This window comes from Equus caballus, chromosome 11 (genome assembly GCF_041296265.1).
Source record: "Equus caballus isolate H_3958 breed thoroughbred chromosome 11, TB-T2T, whole genome shotgun sequence".
Lineage (NCBI taxonomy): Eukaryota > Metazoa > Chordata > Mammalia > Perissodactyla > Equidae > Equus > Equus caballus.
In genome coordinates this window covers 23291316-23314976 of record NC_091694.1, presented here as the reverse complement: position 1 = coordinate 23314976, position 23661 = coordinate 23291316, and the positions used below count along the sequence as shown (strand labels likewise).

General features: G+C 48.9%; 1 protein-coding gene and 1 long non-coding RNA gene across 3 annotated transcripts in view; both read left to right on the top strand.

Moving 5' to 3' along the window:
- The window catches only part of LASP1 (LIM and SH3 protein 1), a 40825-nt gene extending 26227 nt beyond the window's left edge, over positions 1 to 14598 (top strand). For both annotated transcript variants that reach the window (XM_023652626.2, XM_014740826.3), the window contains exons 5-7: positions 8117 to 8270; positions 8588 to 8691; positions 11486 to 14598. In XM_023652626.2, the coding sequence (XP_023508394.1) occupies positions 8117 to 8270; positions 8588 to 8691; positions 11486 to 11659 (432 nt within the window). In that variant the 3' untranslated portion in view covers positions 11660 to 14598. The remainder of the gene's footprint in view (positions 1 to 8116; positions 8271 to 8587; positions 8692 to 11485) is intronic.
- Positions 14599 to 16969: 2371 nt separating this feature from the next.
- On the top strand, positions 16970 to 23069 carry LOC138916253 (uncharacterized). The gene is made up of 2 exons (XR_011423233.1): positions 16970 to 17391; positions 17970 to 23069. It is a non-coding gene; the product is annotated as an uncharacterized lncRNA (long non-coding RNA).
- Positions 23070 to 23661: the final 592 nt, after the last annotated feature.

Here is a 23661-nt window from a genome sequence, read left to right as displayed (position 1 = left end):
TTTGTTTTGTAAAGATGCTGGTTGAGCCTCAGCTAAACGGTTGTTTACCCGTTACACAACCAGGTTGTTGACCCGCAGTTTGAAATGTGTTGCTTGAGGAAATGGAGTGCTTCCCTTGGGCTGGGAGGACATGTCCCTGAGGGCTGTAATCCTTCTCCCCCACCAAACAAAAGCCTGTCTCAGTTGCTTCTTCATCAGCCTGGGCCTGGCCTCACCCCTGGAGCTTCCCCCATGTTGCCCAGACCTCCCAGGGGTAAAGAAGGGGTAAAGGACGTGCTGTGTCTTGGAGGACCTTAGAGGTGTGTGTCTGCAGGAAGGGAGGGAGGGGAGGCCTTGGGTGATGGGGAGAACCTGGGATGGCTCACAAGTGGGATCTTGACTCTTCCGCCTCTGTGGCTTTTTACTGTGAAGACTTGCCTTTTATCGGATGCTTGCTCCCCGCCTACCATGCCAATACCCCTACATTCGCTCGTTGCTTCCAGCCTGTGGGTTTTAGAGGGGGAGGAGACAAGCAAACCCAGTCATCCCTGCCTCCCTTTCAGGAAGGCTTCCAGAATACTCCACTTCCAGCCTATTGCACCCACTCTTCTTCCCTCCCCCGCACTGGTTATTGGAGGGGTTGTCTGAGGAGCCCTAGTAACAGAACTCAGTGCGGCTGAGACATCCACACCTCCGGAGATAAGCATCTTCTCCTTAACCACAGGGCTGCAATTAGCTGATTGTCCTCTGCTGGGAGATGGGGGAGGTGGCTTGAACCTGACCTGCTTCTGCTTTTGCAGCTTCAGCTCGGGCCTGTGAGGTGTGACCACAAAGCTGGAAGGCTCGGGTTTAGTGAACGCAGTTAGTCTGTCAAACGCGGGCCTCCAAACGACTGGACTAGAATCGCTGGGGAAGGTTTATTGAACCTGTGGGCTCGCAGGCCTCCTCCCCAGGCCACCTGAATCAGCATCTCTGGGAGGGTGGCCCAGGAACCAGCATTTTAAACACATTCCCTGGGTCGCTGTGGTGCTCACTGAAGTTTGAGAATCATCACCTAAGAGTCCGAAAAAGCTTCCCCAAGCCCTGAGTGAGAGGCGCCAGGCCTGGCCGCACCCCAGAACCCCCAGGGAAATTTAAACCACACTGAGAGCCATTAAATTGTCCCACCTCCAGAACCGTTGTGGGAAAGATGGTGCTGAGAGCCACTCTTTTTGTTTTGTGTCCAAAATAGTGTTCCTGTATGTAGCTTGTCACTCACTTCCCAGGTTAGCACCAAATGACTCCTGGCAGTTCCCAGAGGTCAGACCATCCTGCAAAGAGATGAAGGTTTGCCTCCCTGGAGGAATATGCCGCAGACTAGAGGGTTTACCAGCGAGAGCATTTTAGAAACAAGTGTCTGGGGCCGGCCTGGTGGCGCAGCGGTTAAGTGCGCACGTTCTGCTTCTCGGCAGCCCGGGGTTCTCTGCTTCGGATCCTGGGTGTGGACATGGCATCGCTTGACAAGCCATGCTGTGGTAGGCGTCCCACGTATAAAGTGGAGGAAGATGGGCACAGATGTTAGCTCAGGGCCAGTCTTCCTCAGCAAAAAGAGGAGGATTGGCAGCAGTTAGCTCAGGGCTAATCTTCCTCAAAAAAAAATTTTTTTTTTAATATTTAAAAACAAGCATCTGGTCTCCCTGGGTGGTGTTTCAGCGCACTGGGTGTCTGTGATCTGTCCTCAGTCCTGCCCAGAGGTGAGATGGTGAGCGGGTAGAGCCAGTGACTGGAGGGATCCCAGCCTCTGTCCTTCAGCGATTGGGTGGGCCTCGCTCAGCCTCGGTTTCCTCATCTGTAAAAACGAGGACCCTCGGCTGTACCGTAAAACATGCTTGCGAGGAAAATGTCAGGTGCTTGGCATTTGATAAATGGTTTCCATGATTGTTACTTTAAAGGCAGACCTGTCTGCTTTCTAACTGTGGCTGAAGGAGGGACGTGGAGTAAGTTTGGTGAAGTGTGGCCATTGTCTAGTACTGAGAATGTGTAGAAAGTTTGGAAGCAAGATCCTTGTAAGTTACACACCTGTGGTAATTGTGTCTTCATTAAAGGCATCAAAGGGGTGAGAAGACAAGGCCACACGCTCTGGGGTGAAGTTTACCCCTTTGGCATCCTGGCCTCCAGTCAGGAGCTCCCATGGCTGTGATGGCCGGAAACTTTAATTGCTGAGGCTGCCTTAAGGGGGCTACTGTCTTCAAGTAGAGAAGCTCTGCCTTTATTTACCAACATGTTTACTTATATGTTGATTTTCTGTATATAATTTTGAGTCGGTTCACTTTTTCTGTGAGACATAACACCCAGTAACACATACAGTGAACACCTGCGCACTCACCATGCAAGTCAAGAAGGAGAACATTACTGCACCGCGGTCAAAACAGAGTTTCCAAAGTGTTAAAACCTAACTCTGATGTAGTGAGCCCCTGTCATATGTAACTTAATTATCAGGAACCAGCGGGAGGATGCAACAGGCAGAGGTGATGTCTAGTCAGTGAAAGAAAGTGCTGGATATAGTTAGATACAGAACTGGTTAATGTCCTACAGGACCATAAAGTCATAAACTCTGGCGATATGCTTGCTATAGGCAGAAATCCTTTGCGTTTCTGTCAGTCAAAAATAATTAGCATATATTCCTTAAGTTAGCTTCAGTCTTTGAGTCTGGGCCTAATCAGTAGTAAAGGGTGAAGCCAAACAAAATTCCATCCCCAGAGTCAAATGGCCTGAAGGCAGGCTTGTTGGCCAACCCTGAAGTTTAATTTTTGAAAGCTTGTGCTGTTCTTTTCGTATGTCACTGTGCATTTCTGAACACTATAGTTTTGTTTTTCCTGATTTTGAACGTGTAGTATGTATTCTTTTGTGTCTTGCTTCCTTTTGGGCAACATTGGGTTTAAAGATTCATCTCCGTGTTTACATGTAGCTGTAGTTCATTCTTTTCTGTTGTTGTATAGTATTCCGTTTAATGCTTATACTGCATTTTATTGATTCTGGTGCAGATGGACGTTTGGATTGCTCCCACGTGCTATGGACATCCTCATACATATTTCCTAGTATTAATGTGGAGTGGAGTTGCTGGGTCTCAGAGTGTGTGTTCCTTCAACCTTACCAGATAATGCTGAACTATGTTCCCAGTGGCTGTGCTGGTTACCCTCTGCCAGCAGAGACGAGAGGTCCTGTCGCTCTACGTCCTTAGGCTTGTTCCTCACAGCCATTTTTGACTGCGTGACATGGTATCTCATTGTGGTTTTAACTTGCATTGCTCTGATAACTAATGAAGTTGAGGACAGATTTACATTTATTTTAAAAACAAAATATTCTTAGTCTCTTGTTTTTTAAAAAAAACAAATGGGTTTTTTTTTTTTTAGATTGGCACTTGAGCTATCTGTTGCCAATCTTTTTTTTTTTTTGCTTCTTCTTCTTCTCCCCAAAGCCCCCCAGTACACAGTTGTATATTCTAGTTGTGAGTGCCTCTGGCTCTCTTATGTGGGACGCCGCCTCAGCATGGCCTGATGAGCGGTGCCATGTCCGCGCCCAGGATCCGAACCAGCGAAACCCCGGGCCGCTGAAGCAGCCCCCGCGAACTTCACCACTCGGCCACGGGGCTGCCCCTGTTAGTCTCTTAATAGGGAGCAGTACATCCTGGTGGTTGAGGACTAAGGATCTGATGTTAGGCCTGGATTCTGCCTTACCCACCACTTCCCCACCCCCTGAGCCTTGGCTTCCCCATCTGTAAAGTGGGGATGATGATGGTACGCTGTTCTCGGGCTGACTGAGGAAAGGAAATGAGTAATGCCTGTCAGGGCACAAAATAGGCCCTCAGCAAATGGGACACATTGTTGTGAAAAATAGACTCTGTCCAGTGAGTTGATTATTCCACTGAAAGCTTGATGCTCACCCATTAGCTGTGACGTAGAATCATGTGAGAGCGTCGTGTGGAGAGTCAGACTGTTGTTTTCCACCACAATCAGGGGAGCTGGGGGTTTAGAAAGCAGGACAGCAGCTAGCAGAGAAAATGTGTTTTCTTTAGCTGTGGCATGGACCTGGAGTCCTGGCTAGCAGGGGCCTGGATGTTTGCGGAGGGTCCTTAGGCCTGGGCCCTCAACCCACCACGTGCGCTTAGATCTCATGGGCACAGAGTGTGACATCCTTGCATGGGGACCCAGGACCGTTCTTAAGCTGGGGCTCTGCTGACAGTTTTGGGCCATGGTGACTCCTGTTCAGGGCACTTAGAAAATCAGACTTGGGTGAGCTTGGAGCAGGGATCAGCTAGGCCCTTGGAGTCTGGAAGATCTTTCTCTGTCTTTCGGATGTGCTAACACCCTTTAATGTGCCTGTTGGAGAGTGAAAAGGGTGCTGTTCATATTTATTCAGAACAAACAACATGAACTCAGCCTAGGAACGTGGTCACCCTGCTCCACATCTGCCCTCAGGAAAGGCCCGTCCAGCTGTGACTCTGTCCTTGTGTGACCAGCCTCGGCCCTTACTGAGCAATGGAAGCTCTGCCTCTGGAAGTCGTTTAACTTCTGAGCCTCATTTCCTTCTTCTGTAAAATGGGAATTGAAATGTACTTGTCCAGCTTATTTTTTAGGGTGATTATTATCAGGGACAAGGGAGGTAATGTGCAAAGAGCCTTTATGAACTTAATGTGAAGAGTTGAGCAAAGATGAAGATTATTAATAATAACAACAGGTGGTACCTGCATTGGTGATGGGGAGGGTTCTTTTGTGTTTCGGCTGCCACTGGACCATTCACCCCAGTCACCTGGCCCTAGTTTTAAATATTTATCCACATGTAGTGGCGTGTCCATACTTGCTTTCAATTCTAGAGTTTGGTTAGGTTCCTAGAGCTGGTCAGGAGCCTCAGGGCCACCTGGGAGCAAATGGTGCTATGGCCTCATTTGCACATGAGGAAACTGAGGCCCAGAGGGAAGGGGACTCTCCCAAGGTCACCTGAGTGAGTGAAGGGCTCATTATCTCCCAGGGACGAGGCATGGGAGGGATGCTGCAGCCCGTGATGAAAGACTGAGTCTGTAGGACGTTGCCAGAGGATAGCACCCTGGGACCCAGATAGGCGATCACCCGATCACTAATGCAGATAGAGTCACACCCAGAGAAGGGGGCTGTCACTCAGGGTAGCTGGGCCCCCAGTGCAGGCCTCTGTCCACCTCCTCATATGCACTGTCCCTCCTCCGGTCACCGGCTCCTGGGGTCAGCCCTCTTCATTAGCAGAAAGTAAACACGGGAAGCTGACCTTTGCCACCTCAAGACAAAAGTTGGAAGGGCGGTTGCCTTGTGAGCCTGGAAGCCTCAGGAGAGATGTCCCCTCTCCTTGTCCTCCCACACTCACCGGTGGATGGGGGTCACTGAAGGAGACCGACTTTATGCCCTTGTCTTAGGAATCTGAGAGCGGGACACTGGCCCTGTGTCTGAGAACTCCACCCCTGGGTGCCCTTCTGAGTGGGAGTTGGGGAGTCCAGTGCGTTTTCAGTCTGGCCAGGACTGGCTGCCTCCCCCTCAGGAACAGGCTCAGCCTGCTTCACCATTTGGGTGTGGGTCCCTGCTTGGGCTTGAAGGGAAGGAACAGGGAGAGGAGGGGGCTGGTCCTGATCCAAACCCCAAAGTGAGGTGCTTCTCTGCCACCAGTCTGGTCCCGTCCTGGACTTTGCTGCTGCCCTGCCTGTGCTCCCGCCCAGGCTGCAGTGAGGAACCATCATCCAGCCAGCAGAGGTGATGCAGGTGTTCCAGTGGCCACGCCTGCAGACCTTTAGCCCAGCTACTAATGTGGAAGCCCTGCCCAGCCTAGTGTGAACTCTTGCCCTCCTTGCAAAGCGAATGCCCGGGAGCGGGAGAGAAGGCAGCAGAGAAGTGGGAGTGGATGGCCGAAGGGTCCTGCTTTGGGTTGGGACAGTGCTGGTCAGACCTGGGCCAGGGGCTTCCAGAGCACAGGATCACTGCTTCCTTCTGCTCCAGGAAGCAGGACGGGCCTTGCCGTCTCCTGTCCCTCACCCTTACTCCCACGCTGATTCCACTGGGAGACTTGCAAGGCAGGATCCCGGCAGACAGGAAGTGAGAGCCAGCTTCAAGTCAGGTGGTCTGAGGCCTGGAGAGAAGCAGGGCCTGGGCCTGCCTGGGACAGGACAGTTTCCTTCAGGGTCCTGCTTTCCGAGTTTCCTCCTCCCCTACCCTCCGCCAGCCCAGCACTTCTAGAACACCCAAACCATGGCCTCCGCACCTTTCTTGGGTTGCTCCCTTCCCCACCAGTGAAAAGTGAGTAGACCCCGCCAGAGCTCTTCAAGGTGGGGTATGGGCATTATGTGCCCCTGAGAGTGCAGAGAATGCAGAGAAAAACCTTAGAACTCCAGGCTCTGGTTCTTTGTCATCTCAGCATTTTTTTTTTTTTTTTTTTTTTGAGGAAGGTTAGCTCTGAGCAAACATCTACTGCCAATTCTCCTCTTTTTTGCTGAGGAAGATTGGCTCTGACGTAACATCCATGCCCATCTTCCTCTATTTTATGCTGTGGATGCCTGCCGCAGCATGGCTCGATAAGCTGTGCATAGGTCCGCACCTGGGATCTGAACTGGCGAACCCCAGGCCGCCAAAGCAGAACGTGCCAACTTAACTGCTGTGCCATGGGGCCGGCCCCTCAACCTTTTTTTAATTCATATTTTTTGTGTAAGTTTTACAGTGTACATTCTATATTTATAAAGTGATACATTTATGTAATTTATAAAATAGGTCTAATTTGGGAAGATTGTGCTAAAATATATTTTACCATCAGAGTGTGCAGAGTATTTTGGCAAGCGGGGGTCAGCAGACGTTTTCTGTAAAGGGCCAGATAGCACGCATTTTAGGCTGTGTGGACCGCAGGGCCTCTGTTCCAGCTGTTCAGCTCTGCAATTGGAATGGAAGAGCAGCCATAGGTAAACAAGTGGGTGTGGCTGCATTCCAGTAAAACTTCATTTGTGGATACTGAAATCTGAATTTCATAGAAATTTCATGGGTCACAAAAGAGAATTCCTCTTGATTTCCACCCCCCTCCCCCAAACATTAAAAAAATGTAGAAATCATTCTTGGCTCGTGAGCCCAGGGCCCTCAGTTTGCCAACCTCTGCTCCGGAGGCGGCTCTGGACTTACCTGGGGAGCTTTTCAAAAATGCTAGGTTATTCCAGAACCCCAGCCCTGATGTTGTAGATTCTGTGGGAGGCCCTGGAACCTGCATTCTCATAAGCAGCTCAGGTGGGTAGGAAGCAGACAATCTGAAGAACAGATTTTAAGAAATGCCACGCTGGAAGGTCTCCAGGGTCCTGATCTGTTCAACTCAACCAGTCCTTGCTGAGCGCCTGGGGTGTGTGACTTCCTTGGGTCTCTTTTTGCCCATTTTTGGAACCTGACAAGAGAAGGAACCCATCTCAAAGATAACGACCCACCCACAGGGAGGGCCCGGCATTTCTTGTCCCGGGGTGCTGGAGTCCTCAGCAGAGCGTCGCTGGGCCCCGGGCTCTGGTCTCTGTGAGGTCATGCCCACAAGAGACAGAAGCGCCCAACCATTAGAGGGTGGGCTCCGGAATCTGCGTGACCTTGGGCAGCTCACTTTGCTTGTCAGCGCCTTAGTTTCCGTCTTGTCTGTGAAATGGGGACTGTAATGTGCCCCCCCATAGGTGCTGATGAAGTAAAATGAGCCGGGATGTGGCACTCCCAGCACAGTGCCTGGCACCTCGGAGGTGCTGGGTAAACAGGAGTCGCTGCTCCTGCTGCTGTTGACGGGCAGAACAGGGCAGCCCCCAGCCCCTGCCGCGGGTGCAGAAGAATGACTGCTCACCTTTGTCTGGTGCTTTCATTTGCATGGATCTTGTACATCATCATCTCACTGCCTCCTCCAGCAACACCTGAGGTAGACACCAGTGTCCCACTTTACAGAGGTGGCAACTGAGGCTGGGCAAGGTTAAGTAGCTTGCCCAAGGGCACACAGCTGGTGAGCCCCCGGATGAGAACCCGGCTCTCTGTCTGGAGCCCTCCAGGACTCTCTCCCATCCGGATCTTGAGTGGCAACAGGAGGGGAGCTTTGCCTGGTTTGCTGTGAGTCCTTCACCGAGCGCTCTCTGCCCCTGTAGATCAAGTACCACGAGGAGTTTGAGAAGAGCCGCATGGGCCCCAGCGGGGGCGAGGGCCTGGAGCCCGAGCGCCGAGATTCCCAGGGCAGCGGCAGCTACCGGCGGCCCCAGGAGCAGCAGCAGCCACCTCACCACATCCCGACCAGCGCCCCAGGTGAGCGTGAGGCCTGTGGGGGCAGGGGACCTGAGGCCAGGCCAGCTTCAGGGTGGAGGAAGCCTCATTTACACATACAGACACACACACACACACCCTCGGGCCCCATCGGGTCAGGCCTGTGCTGGGCCCCCCGGGGATGGGGGAGCCGCAGCCCCAGCAAATGAGCGCTTATGATAAGCTTTTGAGAAGTGAAGGTTGAGCAAGGGCGTGGGGGTGGAAATACGTTGTTCGGGCTCCACGGAGGAAGGGGTGGGCTCCGGGAGGGCCAGGTTTGGCAAGACAGTGTCTGAGCCCCGTCTCCTCCTCTCTCGCAGTTTACCAGCAGCCCCAGCAGCAGCAGGCGGCGCAGTCTTATGGCGGGTACAAGGAGCCTGCCGCCCCGGTCTCCATACAGCGCAGCACCCCAGGCGGGGGCGGGGTGAGTAGCGTTGGCCAGAGGGGAGAGGTTGGAGTTTGGAGGCCGGAGGAGGCCAGAGGTGGCTGGGCCTACTGGACAGAGCTCATAGATTGTCCTTAGAAACCCCCTGGAGGTCATGGCTTCCCCTGACCCTTGACCCCAGATTGTCACTCGCAGGTGACATGGATCTCAGTCTCTGCAGACCCTTAGGCTGGGATCGGGGTGCTGTGTTACAGGACGAGTTACCTTGGGCAAGTCACCCCCACAACCGCCCAGATTTCCTGACTCCAGCTCCCTGGGAGCATACTACGCCCCTTCCTGCTTGGGGCCTTTCAGACCCGGGCCCTGCTCCCCGCTCTTCATGGGGATGACTGCCTGTGTGCTTAGGATCTCAGCTTGCCCTGCCTCTGAGGGGCCCTCCCAAACAGCTCTGTGTCATGTGGTGTCCCCTGACGTCTCTATCACTCCCCCAGCCCCGGTTTCCTTCAGAGCACTTTTTCCAACTTAAAACAGTTGTTGTTTGTTAACTTCAGTCTGTGTCCCCCCGGGCTTGAAGCTCTGTGCGGACAGGGCAGCATCCCTTGGGGGTCACCTGCTCCGAGCTAGGCACAGAGCAGCCCTCGTCAACATTGCTGAATAAATGAATGAGGGGAGTGGGAGCGGGCCAGCTCAGGCCTACCTGTCCTTAGAGTTGAAGTGCCCTGTCCATAAGTCGTGCTACTCACCCCACTAGTGGGTGCGCTGGGCGCCCGTCCTGAGCTCCCGTCCAAGCTCAGCTGCTCTGTGCCGGGCGCCTGGGAATTCACAATAGCTCGTGTAGGAGCAGGACAGACAATCCTCAGAGAAATAAAATCGCCTGAGACAAATGGCCCGCTGGAGCCTCGTGCTCTGGACACACAGGTGAGGGAGTGTCAGTGCTGTCTGGGGTGCTAGGCTGGCCCGGGAGGTCGTCCGAAGGATGAGGTTCCAGATAGAGCAGCCAGTCCTTGAGATACTCACTAAACCTGTCCCAGACAGCAGGCATTCGGCTCTGAATGAAAGACCACCTTCCTGCCCTCTTGGAGCTTCCTTCCGGTCAGGGAGACAAATAAGAAGGCAATAAGTAAGTAGGTATATAATGTAAGGCCAGGTCATGGCACGTGCTGTGAAGAAAGAGACAGCAGGGTGAGGGGAGAGAGAGCAGCAAAGTCCTTAATAAAGTGAAGGAGTGAGTGGTGCAAGAACAGCCATTGCAAAGGCCCTGAGGCAGGCATATGGTAGGAAAATTCAAGGACCAGCAGGAAGGCCGAGGGGACTAGAGAGGGGAAGGGTAGGAGATGAGGTCAGGTCAGGCAAGGACACAGAGGCCACAGGAAGGCCTTTGTGACTGGCAAGCTATGCAGCATGATGGGTTTGACGGGTTTTTAAAGGATTGCTCTGCAGCTGGTTGAGAAGAGCAGTGGGAGGTAGAGGGCAGGGAGGGGAGTGAGGGGGCTGTGCAGGCTGCAGGCACAGATGGCGGACTCGGGCCGGGGCAGAGGCAGCGTGCGTGGTGAGAGAGACCGCACTCACTTCATGAGGAGCGTGACCTCTTCTCCCACAGCCTTCGGGGCTGCTGGAGCTCATCTCTGCTGCTTGAAGATAAAAGTCTGAATTCAGTGCTAAAGAGGATGGGGGCCTCTGAAGGACTTAAACCGGGGGAGTAACACAGTCAGGTTGCATTTTGGAAAGTTGCCCCTGAGATCACCGTGGGTGACCTGTCGGAGGGGGCCGACCAGAGGCCGGAACAGAAGGTCGGAGCAGAGGTTCTAGCAGTGGGGTGGAGCGGGGGGCGGATCCAGGAGCGTCCTGAGGGGCTCGTTCAGCCCTGGACCAGTTGGCACTTGGGCTCCACTGCCGGGCCCCACACAGGTCCCAGGGCCTGGCCCCACAAAGGCTGAGCTGGCCCCTAGAGACAAGTTGATGTCAAGGGCAGTGAGGGTCAGAGGACGTTAGAATCTTGCCTGCCTCCAAGACCACTGTTGGATTTCATGTGCTTTTATGGGACATTTCCTAGAGCTGGGGCTTAAGCATAAGACTTTGGCCGAGGTTGGAAGGTGAACCTGATAGACACCTCTTGTGTCACCTGGAGGTTTTTCATTTTTCTCCCAAGAATAGGTCTTTGTCCTGAACTTAGGAGTGAAGCCAGACTCATCATAGCTTCAAAAAAAAGACAGATGCTTATAATAATATAGATAATAGCATATAGGGCCTGTCCTTTTTTTTTTCTTTGCTGAGGAATGTTAGACGTGAGCCAACATCTGTTGCCAATCTTCCTCTTTTTTGCTTGAGGAAGATTAGCCCTGAGCTAACATCTGTGGCAGTCTTCCTCTACTTTATATGTGGGTCACTGCCACAGCATAGGCTGACGAGTGGTATACATCCATGCCTGGGATCCGAACCTGTGGACCTGAGCCGACAGGCAAGGGCACCACTACACCAACCGGGCCGGCCCCTAGCATACAGGGCATGTCATAGTTTTAAACATGGCCCGGCATCTTGTCCGTTGGACCTAAGCATTCTTGTTCCGAGAGGTGGGGCAGAGCTGTTGTAACCTCAGTCCCTGTCTTGTGCCTGGTCCTTAGTAGAAGCCAGAAACATTGTAAAAAGCGTGATCACTCTCAGAAAGTGACACACAGAAGTGAGAAAATTCGTGGCAGAGCCCAGCCCTTTCTTGTCTCCTGGGTCCTAGTTCGCTGCCACCCAGGCCCTGCTCTGGGGTCCCAGAGAGTCAGAGAGAAAGGCGCAGGCCCCTGGGGAGCCAGGCCCTGGGCTGACTGTGTCCCCACCCCTGCAGAAGCGGTACCGTGCTGTGTACGACTACAGTGCCGCCGACGAGGACGAGGTCTCCTTCCAGGATGGGGACACCATCGTCAACGTGCAGCAGATCGACGATGGCTGGATGTACGGGACCGTCGAGCGCACCGGCGACACGGGGATGCTGCCGGCCAACTACGTGGAAGCCATCTGAGCCCGCCGGGCACCACGCGCCCCCATCTGTCTTCAGTGCATTCCACGGCATCGCATCCGGCATCGCATCCGTCCTGGGCGTGACCTGTCCACCCTTCAGTGTCTGTTTTTTTTAAATCTGCGACAGCTTGTTTATTCCTACCCTCCTCCAGCTTCTTTTGCCAACCGAAGCCTTGTTCTGCCACTTTCGCGGGCTCCTTCCTCGGGCAGGTTTTTCCTTTGACCAGCTTCTCGGTTTTCTCTCTGGATGGAACAGGTGTGGACTTCTCTGGGGGGGTGAGGCCGGTGAGGCTGGTCTGGAATGGGAGACCCGCTGGCCCCCAGGCCTCTGCCTTCTCTCTTTTCTGCCCCCTCAGACCCTCCTGCCCACCTCCTCACACAGCCAAACATTCCAGGGCTGGGGTGAGCCCCAGACCCCCAGGGCCCCCAGGGCAGGGCTTCATACATTCCCGGGAGTGAGACCCCACTGTCCTTGCCCTTGGGCTGGAGCTGGGGACGGGTGGGGGGCTGCCACGGCGTAGGGACCAGTGAGACGGGCTTCACCTCTGCTTCTCGGGTGGGCCACGGGCCCTCCAGGGAGTCTCTCACAGCCTCCTGCTCTCAAGGACAACACAGGAGAGTGAGGCTCCCGCCTGGGACTCCTGCATCCTCCCTCGCGTGTTTCTTCTCACACTGTGATTCTGCCTGCCTGCCGGCGCACGGCAGCATGGGCGAGGGGCTCCCCGGGAGCACGGCTTGGGTTGAGTTCTCACCTTTCTTACTCTAGGGACCCCTGCAGGGAGGAGGCGAACAGGGTCTTCTCTCCCGCAGTCCTTTGCCCTCCCCCCAGCCCTGATCTCCAGGGATCCTGGCTGGCCTCCTTGGCTGGAAGCTGGTTCTGAAAGGTGGGCAAGGAAGCCTTAGGCCTCTTGGCCTTCAGCCCAGCCCCTGAGATCTGAGTTAGGTGGGCCACTCCTCCCTACTGCTTGTGGGAAGATGTCTCGGGCCATCTATAGCCTCCCCTCCCCGGCCTGGTGCCAAGTGGACTGGAACTGTGCAAAGCCGCAGGACCCTCTGTATCTCCAGGACTTAGTGTGTGGGGTGGGAGCATGTGTGTTTGCAACAGGCTAGTGTGAGCATGAGTGTGAGCCTGAGTGTGAGAGCAGGGGCCAGGGCACTGGCCTGCAGGAGTCTGGGCTTATGTGAGGGTGCACAGAACTGCCTTCCCCTGATATCTTCCTCAAAACCCACAGTGAAAGGGGAGGGCCCTAGGGGAGAGAAGTTCCTTGTTCCTTTGGAGTGAAAATTCCTCCTTTCCTTCCATCCCTAAATAGAGGAAGCCGCCCGCCCCCGCCCCCAGTGTGCTGGGCAGAAGCAAGGGGATGATTGAGAAGTTGGGGGGCTGGTGATGTACTTGCTGGAGTACGGGGTGGGGGGACAGCTTCGTGCCTCCAGGCACTTTCTCCTCCCCCATCTCTGTCTTGGGCTGCAGAGTAAGGGGCTAGAGGCCCCTGTGCCACCCACACTGTGGTGCATCACTGGGGGCCTCTCTCCCCAGGCCTCCCCCTCGCTTACTTAAAGCCCCCCTTGGCGCAGAGGGAGAGGGTCCCAGGGCTACAAAACTGGAACCACAGACCCCGGGATGAGGAAGGGAAAGATGGTGCTATCTCCAAGTCCCTTCTCCTGCTCGGTGGTGGCTGTGACGACCCTTGCCTGGCTTCATTCATCTCTGGGCTTTCTTGTCACCCCTCTGGGTCTCCCCCTCCCGTCGTCACCCTGAGTCCACCCAGGCCCCCAGTGGACATCTTCGCATCCTTGTACCCTGCAGGGGAGGAGGGGCCCGTAGGCGCATTCAGCAGTCAGGTCCTCACTGTGAGCTGACTTGGGAATATTTACCCCAAATCAGAGGGTTGAGGAAATGACCAGAGGAGGAGCCCTGCCTGACCAGCCCCTTTTCCTCAGCCCCAGCTGAAGTGAGGGCGGGTGGAGTGTCTTATACTGGGCTATTTGGGGATGAGGGAGCAGAGAGGGAACAATTTGGGGAGCCTTGTGGGAGGCGCTGGTCATTCCGTTTCCTCTTGATCTCAAAGCACAACATTGATTCTGGGACCAAAGTTCAGAGACACATCCTGTTGGAGGACCTGCAGTTGGGAGGGTAGTGAGAGGCCAGGAGGAGGGCCTGGAGGAGCAAGAAGCAGCCTGTTTTCACTCAGCTTAATTTTCCATCCGAAATAAAGCAAGCCAGCCACAGGGACCTTGCCACCAGCCCCTCTACTCCTCCATCCTTAAAATAGGGGACCTTTGCTTACACACCCCCAGGGAGAGAAGGGACTGTCACACTGGTGCTGAGGGACCCAGGGGCTGCTGGGAGTCCTTGTTCCTTTCCAGAACCTTCCATCCCTAGAAGAGCACAGAACCTGAGGGCTGGGCTGAGTCCCTGGTCTTTTCTTACGGTTCGCAGAGGTCTTTTAGCCAATCTAATCCCAGGAAAGAAGATGCATCAAAACTAGAATGTGAATATAACTTTAGTGGACCAGTAATAAAATACAAGAAGCCCAATGGTGAGAAAAGCAAATTCTCAACACTGCTTCCTGTTTTCTTCCTCATGTCCCTCCAGGGAAAACTACTTTATTGCTTAATTTCTGCCTTTTCCCCCTCACATATGCACTTTTGGGCCTTTTTTTTTTTAATAGCTGGAAACAAAAAATACCACCCCACAAACCTGTATTTAAAGAGAAACAGAAATGACCATGTGAAATTTGCCTCTGTCCAAACATTTCATCCGTGTGTGTGAAGCCGTCCATTCGTCCTTTTATATGGGGTGGTTGTCTTTTCTTGGTCTGTTTTGGTCCTCTCCCTCGTGGGCTTGTGCTTGGGATCAAATCTCTCTGAACATTTGACTTGGACCACAAGTGAATCTTTCTCCTGGTGACTCAAATAAAAATCTAATTTTTACCTGTGGACTTGGTTTTCTCTCTGGCTCTGAGGTGCTGCCGTGAGTGTGTGTGCGCGCACGCGCGTGCGTGTGTGTGTCTTATCTGTTTGGGGCTCTGGCTCTGAGGTGCTGCCGTGTGTGTGGGGGGGTGTGTGTGTGTGTGTGTCTGTCTGTCTGTCTCTGTCTGTCTTATCTGTTGGGGGGCGGTGGCCCGTCGCCCTCCTGAGAGCCCTGCAGCCAGCCCTTCAGGGAGAGAAGGACCCAGACCTTGGCACCTACTTCCTCCTGGTTGAGAACTCCCCCCAAGTCTGCTCCTGGCTACATCCTGCCCGGGTTGGTGACACTCTCAGAAGCTTCCCTGAGCTCCCATATTCTCAGTCTTACTGCTGAATTCCTTCACTGCACCTGGCTTCCCACTGGCCAGTGCGCTCACAGGGCAGGTAATGGGTCTGATTTGTCTTTCAATGCCCAGTGCCTGACCAGGGCCAGGCACAGCACTGCCGCGCAAATAGTTGTTGAATTAATGAAGAAGCTCAGCTTGGGGCAGTTTTAGCTGGCTGCCAGTGTCTGCACCTAGCAGGAGCTCGCACATGTTTGGGGAATGAAATGACAGGACTGGGGCAGTCTGCCGTGGGATAAGACACGGGATGCAGCCATCTATAGAGTGGTCTGGCAACCCAGAGCCGTGTTCACAATGCCTTAGGATCATCTTTAACACACGTTTTCTTTGATCTTATGAACAGCCTTGTGAGAGAAGTAACTACCGCGGTGTCCATCTTACAGGTGAAGTTCACAGAAACCCAGAAAGGCAGTGGTCTGGGGGAAGTCGCGCAGCTAGTGGCAGGGCTGGAGGTTTTAGGCCCTTCATTGTGATGCTCACAACCTCGTGATGTGACCTTGCCCCAGGGGCCTTGCACCCAAGCCCTTTGCACCTCTCATGTTAGTATCACCTGTGCTGTGCACTTTGCTCCGGGTGCCTTGGGTCTGGCCTCTGACCGGAAGGCCAGGTAGCCTCGCCTCTTCTGTGGGGTTGGAAAGGGGACAGTGGTAAAGGAATCCAGACCCTTCTGCCCCAGCTCTATGCCACCAGTCAGCCTTGTGTCCAGCTGCTCTGTGCGGAAGGGCAGTTCCTAGTGAGGCGTCCTCTGGCTTCAGGAAAGCAGCTCAAGGAGCAAAAACTGGCTTTCCCTGAAGTGAGCCTTTGTCGTCAGCAGAATGATGTGCGGAGTCAGCAGGGCGGGGCAGTGTAGGGAGTGTCGGAGGCAGCGCTGGTGGGATAATTAAAGACAATACTGACACCTGCTCCCCATCCAAAGGCGCTGCCTGCCTGATATTTTCGCAGGAGGAAAATGAGAAGCAGGGAATGAGGGGGCAAATTGTGCCTCCCGCTGGCCTGCCCCCTTTTGTGAAGCTGCAGCCCCTTCTCCCCGGGAAGCTTCGTTCACCTTCCTGAACTGTTTGGGGTGGAGCCAAGGACACTGCCACAGGGAGATTTTTAATTTAACAGGAAATAAGACTCGTAAAAAGGCATAAAAACAACACAAAACATAACTGAGTCCCCACCACCCTTTCCCCTCAGGAGAGGCCACCCGAATTTGCATTTCTGGATGCTCTTACTGGACAGGGATGGGCCTGAGAAGTCTTTAGTGCCCCTCTGGGTAACACCATGCTGAGCTCTCTGAAGAGGACACAAAAGAGAACAAGAATGTGGGTAACGACCACAAAGAGACAAGGACTAGCTGGAGGAGAGACTGCCAGTGCTCACACTGTAACTGGAGTGCTCTGAGCAAAACGCATCGCAAACTGAGCAGAGCAGGTAGGGCTGGGGGGCGCCTCAGACTGGTGGGGTGGGCCGGTCTGGGGCGAGAGTGGAGTGTGGTCTCTGGAGTGTGCAGAGTTAGTTTTGAATCATGGTCTCTGCCATTTCCAATGAAACGTTAGACAAGTTCCTGACCGTCTCTGAGCCTCATCTATAAAGACTTGTAGGGAGGTTGAAATTACACCACACGTGCAATATCTGGCACAGTATAGGAGTCCCATAAGCGTTAGCTCCATCCCCAGAGATGTCAACTGACACTCATACGAGACCTTTGTCCACATCCCTCCATAACGTGACCTTTACAACTTGCCAATGGCCCACCCAACTCCCAACCATTGTTTTTCTGAGATAATTTGCCAAGGATATGTGAGAGGAAAAAGGAAGAAGAAAGGCCGTCAGGAAGATTCCTTCGCAGGGGATCTGGATAGAGATCAGATCTCCTCCTACGTCTGTATCATGCAGACTCCACTTAGACACTAAGGGGTGGGATTGGGTTCCTGGGGAGAAATTGAGCCTCTTCGGTTCTGCCTGGTCTAAACCGACACTTCCTTGGTTACCCACTCCTGGGCTTTGTGATTGGTTGGCTGTGGTGTGGGGGCGGGGAGGGCAGGGAGGAGGTAAGCTGCTGATGGAGCTGCAGCATCCCTGAGTCTCCCGCCCTGGGAGGAGGAGGGGAAAAGAACACAGGCTGAGCAGTGGAGGGAAGAGGGAGCCATTTCTCTCCACTAACTGCAACCTCTGTGTTTGCAGCTCACATTTCCCGGGAATCCAGAGGCCTCCTCGGCCAAGGACTCCACAATGCTGGATATTTTCATCCTGATGTTCTTTGCCATCATAGGCCTGGTCATTCTGTCCTACATTATCTATCTGCTCTAGCGGCCTGTAGCTGCGGCGGGGAGCCCACAGGAGAACAGCTCAGGGGGGAAGGATGAAGCTGGCTGGCCGAGCATCCTGCTTTGTTGACGCACCGGTGGATTTTTGCTTCTGGTCGTCATTTCGGGTATTGATTCAAAAACAAAATTAAAAGAGATCTTGTTTTTCTATTTTTTTCTCAGATGCATTGATGTAGCATTTCTCAAACCACTCTGAAAAGAATAAGAAATGCCACCTTCTTTCTTTGAGACCTAATTTAAAATAATGGTTTTTAAAACGAAAAGTAAAACCCACAATGCAAGGGATTTTTAGGTAGAGTGGATTGGGAGTGGTGTGCATGTTGGGAGGGACTATTATTTCCTAATTTTTTTCTTCAATTAGGTGCTCAAACTCCAAACTACCCATTTTCTTCCAGTAATTAAAGGTAAAACACATCTTTGTATGTCGGCAGAGTGGTGTACAATTATGCTTGCGTAACTGCGTCTACAGTTAATTAGCGACTCATTCTCACTTGAGGATGGAATAGCAAATGAAATTTACTTGGGAGTGGGATTTTGGGGGACGTGTCTGTTCTCTCCCAATTGTGGGGTTTGGCAGAGCGGAGAGAAACTCCTAATTCTTTCCTTAGTCCGTGACCGGTACTCGGGAGCTGACGCCTTTGCTGCTATTCCTATCTGAGCCTTGTTTTTTCTGGGTTTCCTACAGCTCCTGGTCTCCAATCCAACAAGAGGCCTCTTATCAACAGCAGCAGTCCTACTGCCCAGCAGACCTCTTCCAGAGCCTCCCGGATACGGTTAACCCCTGTCAAGCAAGGGGCTTTTTGAGCTCAGAGGCACAGGCGCTCGGCTGGGACGTGAGGAATTCATGGGCCCTGCTGGCAGATACTGTGTGCGTGTGTGAGTGTAGATAGAGGGTGTTGAGAACACAGAGCTGAAATGTGGACTCATTCAAGTTACCATGGAGAACTGCTCAGAATTCATTTTATAGGCTTTCCTTAGGTCTAAATGCAACTGTATATTATGCTAAAATATGTTCCTTCCTTTCCCGCTCACACGCAGGGTTTCCCCTGTAAATTCAAGAGCGCGCTGTCTCTGTTCATCTATGAGACGTCACTTTATCACTCACTGTCTCTACAGATTGCACAATCTGGGCTTGTGTGGTTTCCCTGTCTTACACTCGAGCCAGAAGGAACTTGTCATTTGAGTTTTTAAGATTTATCGTATCTTCCCCATTCCATACCACTTCTGCCCCAGCTTCTCATTTTAAGAGAGAAACAGTTAATTATCCTCATTCTTTGTGCCTGGCTGAATTATAAATTATTGAAACAAGATGGCTATACTTATCTTATTATTTGGGAAAAATATCTCTCTTATCCCAAAATAAACGATTTTTATGTTGTCAAATGTTCCTTTTCTGGAAAAAAACCTTTCAGCATATTTCTGTCCAGTTAGGGTGAAGAAACCATGTATTTTGGAGGCCAGGGTAGACTTGGGCCCCAAATCTGTAGTATCTATTCTTTTGAAAAATCTATCATAATTGTTATACATTTGATTCTCCTTTCTAGCTTAAAAATAAACAAGGAGAAAGATTAACTTAATAGTTTTTATTCATACCATCATGTTCAATTTCCATGTTTTAAAAAGACGTAAGATCGAGGCAGTATATGTCACAATTAAAATGGAAAACTTGCATAAATTCTGGCCAAGAAAAAACACTGTTTTGGGAGATTTGTCTTGGCAACAAATTATGTGACCTTCAGTAAGTCATTTAACCTTCAGGGTTTCATTTTTTCCTGACAAGTGAAAGAGTTGGACTAGAAAATTGTTAGTGTCCCTTTCCACTTAAGAATTCTCCAGTTCTAGAATGATTATCTTTGGAAGCTACATCTTTGAGATCAGAATTCCCACGGAACAAACTCTTAATAGTTTGCCAGTAGTTCCCTTTTCTGCCTTCCCCAAATGACATTTTATAATGAAAACTCAACTGCAAAACTTTTTTTTTGGCACCGACAGCCACATTATGAGGAGAAAATGACAATATTTATTTACCCAAAACGTATCTCAGTGATAATTTGCCTGAAGTGTTCAGGGAATATTGACAAATGCAATATTACATGGGGGTAATCTGACAGACACACTAATGCAAGAAGCATGGCTCTGAGCACTAACGCCTTCAGCCATGGTCTTCAGTTACCTGTGAAGTCCTTGACGTGACCTTTCCCGTTAAAACCTTCCTCTGACTCTTTGGCATAACCTCGTGTTTCAAACTGACATGTTCTACTTCGAGTCAAGATAGCAGCTCTATGTCCTTGCCTAGGTAACGAGGGCAAGTGTCAGTATTTTGGAGGGTCCAGGTTACACGGTTAATCATGGTGGTGTAGATCTTCACGGTATAGTCTCTAACCAAGCTTGCTCTGGAGTCTTTTACGAGGTCAAGGCTCTTCAGTCTGTATCCATATAAAGTCGAAACCACTAAGCAATTCAGGGAAAAAATCAGCCAATTTCAGTCATATACCAGTGATATATAACACTGATTTTCAGCACAATATAAGGAATGCAAGATTACCCATCTTTTCAATTAGTTGTAGAATAGCATGGTTTTAAAAAATAATTACATTTTAGAAGAAATTTCATGACTCTGTGCCTATGCCAGTTTATAACAGAGTCTTATTGTGTTCATCATTTCGATAAAAAGTTTTTAAATTTCACATTTAAGCTATTTGTATATAGACATCCTAAAACATAATAAAACACTGAAAAAAGTTACTTCCATAATATAAAGTTTTGTATTAATTTTACAATCTGTGTCAGGGTGATCTTGTCCTCTAAAACAGGAACTGTACTTGGCTCACATCAGTTTTAGATCACTTACAAAGAGATGAGTGTGGCGTGATGCTGAGAACCATTCCACGAATGTATGGTTTCTTGATAAAAATAAGGGGTTTGTGTGGAAAAGTGACATATTTTATTTTAGGAGAAAGGATATATTTTGGGAAACAGGTAAATAGTGAAAAGACAATTGTTACTAAGTTAGAACCACCTAAGACTCATTGTTCTGGTTGTATGGAATCAAATTCAAACTTTCTGAGTTTGAAACTTAGCTTGATATGATTTATTAAATTTCAGAAAATTTGTTTGCTTTTAAAAGGCTTAAAATTAGCATTATTCAAACTTCAAAATCCCTTAAAAGTATCATTTTAATTTTATATTACTCAAAAATAAAGGGAATTTCCCTTAATAAAGTACTTAAGCAGAGGTGAAGTGGAAAATTGTAAATTATATGCTTTGGCTTTATCACACTCCAAATATTTGCTAAGCCTAGAATGGCCTCTTCTAAGTCAGTTTTGCTCCCATCTATTTTAAACAAAAATAAAACCAAAGTCACATATAAAAGAGGAAACAGAAAGTCATCAGCACAACTTCCATTATAAATGCAAACATGCTAAGGCAGATACATTTAGAAATATTTAAGAACTTCTTTGCTCTTAGAGAAACACTGTTAAGATCTTGTAGTTATGAGAAATTGCAGGTAATCCACAATACTTAATTACATATTTTGTTTTTTGAAACTGGTGTTAAACCAGTTTAATTGTAGCATTTCTATTTTAGCACCAATTGGAATATTAACTGCTTGGGAGTTTGGTGTCCAAATAAATAGTAGAATAGTATAGAATACTGTTCTACTTATAGATTACTGTTCAATTTATGAGTTTTTGCTAGTCGATGAAACTATTTAATTTATTTATACACTATAATATTAAGCATAAATATGTATACATAAATATATAGCCAATTGAAACATTATTTTATATTAAGATATTTCATTTTTTGATCATGGTAAAACTTTAACAGCTTAAATAAAAATAAGTTCCTCCACAAGAAACAATTTAAAGGAATTACACACTCAATGATTTGCATAATGACAAACTCTGAACAAGTTAGAAATGTTTCTAATTTTAATTTTATTAATATGAATAAATAACAAAGTAAATAAAACAGCAAATATTAAGTATTTAAATATAAAAGACATTTTACCATAAATACAATACTTTAAAAATAACAGTGCATATTTTTCAGGTTTTTGTGCCTTTAAGAAAGTAGTGATCTTAGAATGTCAACAAGTATTATTTTTTTCTTTAATTTAAAAGCCTTTCAAGAGCGGAACTAAGTTTTGGGTTTTTTTTTTTAAGTCTCTAGTTACTTGAGGGATTTTCTAGAGTTATATTTGCTCTCTTGATGAAAAATGTGTTCTTAGTCCTTTGGCACTTTTTTTTTAACCTACAGAAGACTGTCCAGTAGAGCTGCCTTTCAGGTCGTCTTTCCTGTCTTAGTGATGTCTCAGGAAACCAAGGAGCATATACATGTCCATAGCCTTTCTTACAGGTTTCACAGCTACCTGCTAGTGGAATTGGTAAAGAAGTCACAGTGCTACAAGGTATTCATAACCAAAGAGGCTTTTGTAGCAGCTTCGTGTTTTCACCCTCCACTGTGTTTATTGACGTAAAAATCTGTAATCATATAATTGAGTACTACTCACTCAAAGAGGTGAACTCTGAAGTAATAATCACATGGTTTTTAAGTTGACATAAGATGGTCCTTCCAGCTGCACCTTCTGCGGGACATTCATGCTTGCTCTAATCTCCAAAGGTGAATAATTATCCTGGCAATAAAATCTTTGTTATTAACAGAGGAACTGAAAGCATGAACGAAGTCATGAGAGGATGGGAAAGCAGGAAATAAGGTGCCTATTGTTCCTGCTGTGGAGAGCAGTCTGATCAACCACTGCGGCAACTTCTTGAATGCTTGAATTTACTGCCTGCATTGTGAATATGTTCAAGTCAAGGGGTCAGAAGGGCATGAGAAGGAATTATCCAAAAAAGTGTTAACAATAGATGTTCTGTGGTTTCTTAAGGCACGGAGTATTTATCACAAGATATAAACTTTACATTAGTTTCTATGAAAAGTAGCATCATTAGCTTGTTATTAGTATTTTTGTGGTATGGTGTGTGTGTTTAGAAACAATAGTAAAGATAAATATAATGATGTGTTGTTGAGCTTGCCTTCTAGTGGAAGTAAAAACCATCCTACAAATCAAAGTCAAAGGAGACTGAGGAAGTCACTATCAGAAGGAAAGAAAAAGCTAGAAGCCCAGGTTAATCTTCTAATTTAGAAAAAGGTACAGGATAAATTGTCTCGCCTACTAGTAGTTTACATTATTGTTATTATGACTGTCCCAGAGATAGAAGTGAACAATCTTCTAGGGTTTTCAGGCTATTCATTTTGCAAATGCTCCTTTTTTGTGCCATACGGCTGCCTATAACATCACTTAAATATCAATACTAATGAGAGTAATACAAGTTTTTGCAAGTTAATCTCTCACTTTAAAATTTGATATCATGCTTTATTACTGATGACAAATGTATTCAGCAAAAAACTGGACTCTCAAATCGAAGAAACTATAAATTTGGTTTCATATGTTATTTTTATCTATTAGTAATTGATGAGGAATTTGTCAGTTTACTTCTTCTGGGTAGCAAGATGGTATCATTTATCTACTGCACCCAAAGAATGAATCACATTTCTTATGTTCCAAATTTCTGAGGATGGTGAGATAATCTCACAATCATTGAGAATAATGCAATAATGTGATTTAAAAAAAATTTACAGCAGCAGTCGTGTCAGTTCAAGTGTGTAATGAGCTTCAAAATCCAGATCAAAAATGTTTTAAATGAAACCATGCTTCTTTTGTAAACTTGCTGAAAATAACTGCTGTGGAGATTTGGACAATTAAAGGAATTCAAGGAAACCTTACAATGCCAGATTTCTTTCTCTAAGAAAATTAAATATCTATTTAGTAAAATATTAAAATATTCACTATTTATATTAAAATTTTTACTTTTTTCATTTATTTTTCTTTTTTCCTCAAATAATCTAATGGGCATATATTCTCAACTTGGAATCACAGATGTTTTGATAAATAAATGGATTAGGCTTTCCAAGGCATATATGGGAAAAACAGTGAGAGAGGAAAAAGCAAAAGCTAATTAAGGTGTTATTTTGTACTCTGATATCTGCCAACTTTTTTTTCAAAGATTTTAGTTTTCCTTTTTCTCTCCAAAGCCCCCTGGTATATAGCTGTATATTTTTAGTTGTGGGTCCTTCTGGTTGTGGCACGTGGGATGCCGCCTCAGCATGGCTTGATGAGCAGTACCATGTCCGCGCCCAGGATCCGAACTGGCGACACCCCGGGACGCCGAAGTGGAGCGCTCAAACTTAACCACTCGGCCCCCTCTGCCAACTTTAATCTTTATAATTTGGTTGTGAGTGAATTCTTAAATTAAGAAGAAGAAAATGAAACCAGCATAAAAGGAAGGTCTTTGTTTCTGTATAAATATGCA